Source organism: Pundamilia nyererei, unplaced genomic scaffold (assembly GCF_000239375.1).
Source record: "Pundamilia nyererei isolate P.nyererei 1_Seehausen unplaced genomic scaffold, PunNye1.0 scaffold00331, whole genome shotgun sequence".
In the NCBI taxonomy this organism is placed as follows: Eukaryota; Metazoa; Chordata; class Actinopteri; order Cichliformes; family Cichlidae; genus Pundamilia; species Pundamilia nyererei.
In genome coordinates, this window is record NW_005187732.1 from 342,802 (window position 1) to 349,262 (window position 6,461).

At 40.0% G+C, this 6,461-nt stretch overlaps 1 protein-coding gene and 1 non-coding gene across 2 annotated transcripts in view; one reads left to right on the forward strand and one right to left on the reverse strand.

The window, feature by feature from the left end:
• Positions 1-6,133, reverse strand: part of LOC102205876 (meiosis 1 arrest protein-like) — an 8,337-nt gene extending 2,204 nt beyond the window's left edge. Inside the window, exons 1-4 of the mRNA XM_013915614.1 lie at positions 6,081-6,133; positions 5,050-5,313; positions 4,675-4,872; positions 200-374 (exon numbers count right to left, since the gene is read on the reverse strand). Of these exons, the coding sequence (XP_013771068.1) occupies positions 200-374; positions 4,675-4,872; positions 5,050-5,307 (631 nt within the window). The 5' untranslated portion in view covers positions 5,308-5,313; positions 6,081-6,133. The remainder of the gene's footprint in view (positions 1-199; positions 375-4,674; positions 4,873-5,049; positions 5,314-6,080) is intronic.
• Positions 3,983-4,054, forward strand: trnaa-cgc (transfer RNA alanine (anticodon CGC)). The gene has a single exon. It is a non-coding gene; the product is annotated as a tRNA-Ala (tRNA).
• Positions 6,134-6,461: the final 328 nt, after the last annotated feature.

The following is a 6,461-nucleotide window of genomic DNA, read 5'->3' on the forward strand; positions in this document are numbered from 1 at the left end:
CAGATTTCATGAGGACTGAGTGTTTGTTAATGCTTTTTGCTTGTTGTTTTAAACTGAGTTACATGCACTCCTGGTTAGCCTGCAGTAACAGCTGACAGCCTGTCTCCTCTTTAATGACCCTACAGTCTCAATTTGTGTGGGTCTGAGTGTGTGTGCATGTTCCAGTCTTGTGTTTTGTGTGTGTATTTGTATTTCCTACCTTCAGTCTCTGAGGGTGCGGCGGCCTCAGGTGAGAGAGTGTCTTGGCCCCAGTCTCCTGTACTGTAGATCTGCACTACCAGGAGTCGCTTCAGTGAAACCAGGTCAGCATCTTTGAGCCCCATCTCCAGCTGATGAACAATGCTGCGGCCTGGCTGGCTGGTCACCAGAGTAACCTGGGGAAGCAGCACAAATATTAAGACAAATAAGAAAGCTCCCAGGAGCACAGACATAGACATTTCATTAGGTTTCCAATGTCAAGGGGCAAGCTGACCTCAATGCAACACAGTGCAAAAAAGTCATCAGGCTCAAAAAGAACTGAGAGGTGCCCTCTTAATGCTTCTTTAAACCACACTGCACAATATTCTGGCCACTACTTGTTTTATGCGCCGACTGATGAGAATGACATCCATGCCATTCACACTACTTCAACTCAAGTGTGCTGCAATTAATCTGTGATGTCTTGCGATGATGTAACCCATTCGCTGCTCTTCCACAACCACACTACACAAACACTATCACTTTTCATTAGCAAGCCACATTGATGTTCTTTGCCACAACTCTTTTCCAAAACCTTTCTGTATTTGAAGTGTTCCAGCTGGTTTTATGAAGGATTATATCAGAGTCACAGGACACAGCAACACCACAACAAAGCATTCTTTATGTCTGACAGTGCTGTGTCTGTTGGGAGTTTGGGGACATGACATGCAGTAAATTACAGTTACTAAAATGAACATGTGATGTCACAACCACTAGATACAAAACAATGTCAGCCCAAAAGGAAAGTGGTACATGCATACTCAACTCTACATTTAAAGACACTCTAAAGGTGCATGACTTTTTTCCTGTCTTTAGTTCTCTTTCTCGGTTTAGATTATTTTATGTTAAATACGCCCAGTTTTGGAGATATTGTAAAGATGTGCCTCTTTCTGGATTTTAACTGACCTAAACGCATTTCTAAGTACTGTATCTCTAAGTTTTTGTTATGTGTTAAGCCTCTTAACACTCATTCAAGCATATAAAGGCAACTAACTCAAGAGCTGAACCTGATAAACGACCTAAGAGATACAGCTGGTCCTTGTGTTATTCGATCTACAATTCACTGAAGCCTCATACGAACTAATTTCAGTGGAAGAGTGGCTGTCAAGAAGCCAATCCCAATTTAAGGAAGGGAAACAACTAGAAAAGACTTAGATATGCTAAATTACACATAAACTGGTTTGAAAATCAGAAGCAACAGCTGATAAATCCACACGTTTGGTTCAAACTATCGTCAATATTTCAGAAGAAGGATAATGACCTACATTATAGGTAAAAACATACCTTGATGGAAAAACATAAAACTACTACTATGGACTACTATCAGTGATGGATTAGCATACACAGAGCCTGAACCTCAACATTATTGAGGCAGTGCCGGAAAGAACAGAACAAAAGTCAGCCAACCTTAAAAAAAGACTTTTGAATGTCCTTTAAAAACCTTGGAAAAGTATTCCTGAAGACTACTTCAAGAAACTGCAATAACACTTGTCTGAGACAGTTCACACTGTGTTATAGAACAAAGATGGTCACATCACATACTGACTTTCAAGTTGTTAGAGTTGCATTTCTGTATCTCTATTTGCATGTTTCAGTAAACTACCTCGCATTTGTTTTACAAAAACACAAAGAAGTGAGGGCAGTTCAACATTTTTGCAAAATACTGCACCTTGACAAAAAATATTTTAAAAACTGTCTCTTTGCAGAAATCCTGAGCTAGTCACTCATCTGAGTTTATTAATGGCTTTTCATTTGAAGATGATGTGAAGATTAATGGCTTCCCCTCTGAATGACCTGTAATGTTGGGTTCTGTATGGAACAAGGTTTGAGGGTCTTTGTGAGTAACTGGGTTACTCAAGATTTCTAGAGAGAGACATTACTGCTGAGATTTTCAAATGTATTTGAGCACCAAAGCAGATGCCTTCAGGTCCTGTTATATTCAAGGGAAGGCGGTATTCTACAGCAGATAAAACTGGAAAACACAACAAAACAATCTAAACAGATAAACAGCATCACAGCCCAAGAGGGAAAACATGTCAACTCGATTTGGGAGCGAGCTATCCCTTTAATTTATTTTTTCTCTCTAACTGAGCTCTCATTATCTGTAAATGAACAAAACTACTGGTAATACGTTTTAAAATGTTTTTACTCATCCGTTATCTTTTTAATAATGAAGATTTCGGCTGAACATTTGGACTAAAGACAGCAACTTAAAATAAGCAGAAAAATGTGATCATGGGAAGAGATGAAATTAGTTTTCTGTGTCATTTACATGGCTAATGGGGGGAAAAAGATAAAATAATGCTAGGCTGACATTTAGCATTCTACTGAATCACATTAACAGTAGCAGGAAATGATGATTGTATTTCGGTTATTGATGAGAGCTGCTCTCGGCTTCCGGCTGTTTAGAAAAAGTGGATGGAAACTGCTGCTCAAGGAGAACACATGCATGCATTAAGCGTCATGTATCTGAATGAAAACATGCATTGTATTGGTGGGCTAGCAAGGCACACACAGACACACATGCAAAGGGCCATGCTTCTGTTTTTTCCGTCTCCTAACAGCGTTATTCATATCTCCTACCCTTGGAAGCAGTGGGTCTTAGTGCAATCATCTGTCCAGTGCCTCATAAAAAGCTGGCTGGAATTTACAAAATCTCGTCAACAACCTACAGCCTGGTGTCCAGAGGACACAATGTTCAGCAGCTACCACAGTTCTTACTGGCTGACTGCCAGCCTGACCCGTACATTAAAAAAATTAGATGTTTTCAGTGAGCTGAAAGCATCTAATTTGTTAAAGTGAGAGCGAACACATGCCATAAACTATCACTTGGTGACACCAAAAATGTTTTCTGCGGTGCGTTATGAGCCTGCATGTTTTTGCATACCATTAGCAAAAAACATTACACAACATTAATAGAATTGAACGGATCTATGAACTTCAGCAGCAGATATGAGCTTTTAGTGAAACTTGTAATGTTACACTTAACTGTTCAATAATGAGTCAATACAACAGGATACAAGAGGATTTACTTTTTGAAACTGACTGCACGAAGCTCACTAAGGAAACTGGCTTCACTATTTCGTACACTGGCGTTAAGTAGCGATACCTGATCCGATTTCCCCTTCAAATGGGGAAACACTGAAACTACTAAAGCTTTTTGCGATGTCCTCTTTCTACAGAGCTGGTTCACAAACAGATAAATAGTAGCTCTTTTGCTCCATTTCATACGTGGACAGGCTTATTTTAAGTGCACTGTTTCATATAAAACATGAAGAGCCATTAGCAGAGGGCTGTTAACAGAGACATGCTAATGAGATTGCCTTGTTCAGTCTGTTTTTTGCAGCTGCTTAATACACTGAATTGGACCTGAGGACAGCTCATTTAATAGGTATGAGTGGAACCTCTATCTTGAATATCCAAAGGGGATCTATTTAGCGTGAGCTGGTCTGCAGCTGAAAAGATTATCCTTGATAATGAAAATGAAGATAAAGTTAAAAAAAAAAGAAATCCAGTGACAACAACTGCAGAGAAAGAAAAATATGTAAATGAAAAAACATGAAAAACTGTGCCTATTATTCTCCTCACAGATCTAATTGACAGTTCAGGGGATGGAAAGAAGTAATTTACCTGCCGCAGGTAATGCTTCGGTTTCGATGGAAATTTCTCAATGTGTTCTCCCACTTAGAAAGCGCTGATGAATCTCATAAAGCTTTTATGATCAACATGCTCCCTGTGCCTCATAGGGGATGTAGCTCAGTGGTAGAGCGCATGCTTCGCATGTATGAGGTCCTGGGTTCAATCCCCAGCATCTCCACTTCTGTTGCCATTTAGAACTATTTAGACTCAGATTTCTGTGCTACAAAGTGGAATTTGAGGACAAGAAACACGATTATGGTTTAATGCTTTGTATTTACTGTAACAGTTAACAGGGTACTCTTATACCACAGATCTAACTGGCTCTCTAGCAGTGTGTGTTCAGTATAATCGATCAGCACTTAGAAACCTACTAAGCAATTTTTTGAAAATAGTAACTGAAAGAGCCTGTTAACCTCTTTGTGCAGATAGTTAGAGGCTTTATATGTGTTTATTACTCCACTAACCATCAGCAAAGTTAAACAGGCTGTGTGTGACACCCTTTCTAAAAGCTGTCTGCCAACTGTAAATGAAAACCAAAGTTAAATTATTCACTAAAAGTTACAGAAGTGTGTACGGTGTTTGTGTCTTCTTTCACTATAAAGACAGAGCTTTCGCACATGTGTGTTTCTTTGGAAGCTGATCAGGATAGTTGCTCTCTGCTTTGTACTGTGGGGCTGATTCCTAAGTCAATGGTAAGAGTGGACTCTGAGAGGAGCTCGCTACCCAGTCCCTGTGACTTGTACAAATGTGCAGTTTTACATAGAAATTCATTTCTTGCTGTGAAGTGTCGCTTCTCACCTCCACAGAGATGTTGCTGCCGGCCTGACTGCCAGCGCTGGTGTGTCTGATGTACTGTTTAAACTGCTGCAGACTGTCCAGCACTGCCTGTCGCAGCAGATCAGCTCCCGCGGCTGCTCCTCTGATACAACCTTCACTTGGAATAGACCTCAGCTCTTCAACACAGGAATGCAGCCTGGCGAAGTTACCACGAACTTGCTAAAATAACAAAAGTGACAGGGAATGAAAAATGGATAAAAATGGGAGATAATGTGGATGACAGAATGCAAAGCAGGAAAAGGGCTGATATTTATGTATGAAAGAAAAAGCAATTATAGGAGAGAAATAATGTGTTTTGCACTGCTTTCAGGAATATTACACTTTTATCCATCTTACCACAAGTGGCAATAGACATTCCCGCTGCCTGCTGACGGCATACAGGCTCAGTAGAGGTATCCTACAGGGCCCATCCAGACTAGAGGCCAGAGACAAGAAGTTGTCGAGAGCATCGCAAAGAACCGTGCGGGTCTCTGACCATCGGGGCGGCAGCGCCTCCACAATTAGGACCCTGGCTGGTTGCCGTGGGAACGACGAGGACCAGAAAACCAAACTTGGAGAGTTGGAAGAAGCTGCTGCCCTCTTTCTGCTCTCCATGATAGCCTGCAAACCACAAACACAATGCTGAAGGAACACATAAAGTACACAAAGACAACAAAAGAAAAATGTAAGGTCTCTTCCCCTGTAATGACAATCACCCTTAGGAATGAACAAGATTCATTAAATAAGTACATTATCTGCAGTCCTAATCATCAGTAGGGAAACTAGAACAGAACAAAATAAACAGAATAAATGAGTTATGCTGCATATGAAAATATGTAGCGAGAAACTAGGTTATAAATCAGTCCATTCTTACATAACTCAGGGCTTTCCTTTAGATCTGAGGAGGATGGTGGGAAAAGAAGTAGTTGAACACTGAAAACATAAGAATATAATCTGAAATGATAACACAGCCAGCTCTGCTGCTCTCAAATGTTCACTTAATCAGAATCATGTTACTATGCTGGAATAAATCATAAATGAAAATATGTAAAACCAAAATGGACAAAATGGAGCATATAAAGAAGACTAAAGTAAGCAACGCTAATGTGTCGAATGCTCCAAATACTGATCAATTTTATCACTGCTGTTTTAAAGATATGATACCGGCAACATGTTTAATATTTTAGAACCTTTAAATTATCTGTTTTGCATAACCAGCAATCCAAAACGCAAAAAAAAAAACCCCCATCATAATATGAAATGTAGTAATTGACAGCTGGGAAATGGGTCTTTGTGAGGGTGACTATGCACATAAGCACAATTCCATGCTTGAGAAAATAAAACCCACTTAAAAAACGGACTACAACACATTTGAAAAATATCAGTACCTCATTTTTTCCTTTTGCATCCGCATTCGGGGAAAACCCCCAAACATATCCTTGCAATATTTCCTGTAGATTTCAGAGGGGTAGATGACTGAACAGTCTGAACATATATATTTTGTAAGAAGGGCCATCTGTGTGGCTGTCAAAAGGAAGCAATCAGTCATCCATCACACAGGATGTACCCAAAGGGTTAAAGAGGGAAACCCCCTAATCTTTCTATAAACAGTTACTCCATCAGAAACCCGTCATTATGGAATATATATCTGCAGCATCGTTGTCTCCCTTTACTGACACACAGCTATTCAGCTGGTTGTTTAATTTCCACAGCTTGTTGAGTGCAGCTGATGGCATTTTGTTGTGTAGTTTACACATAAGGGACTGTGA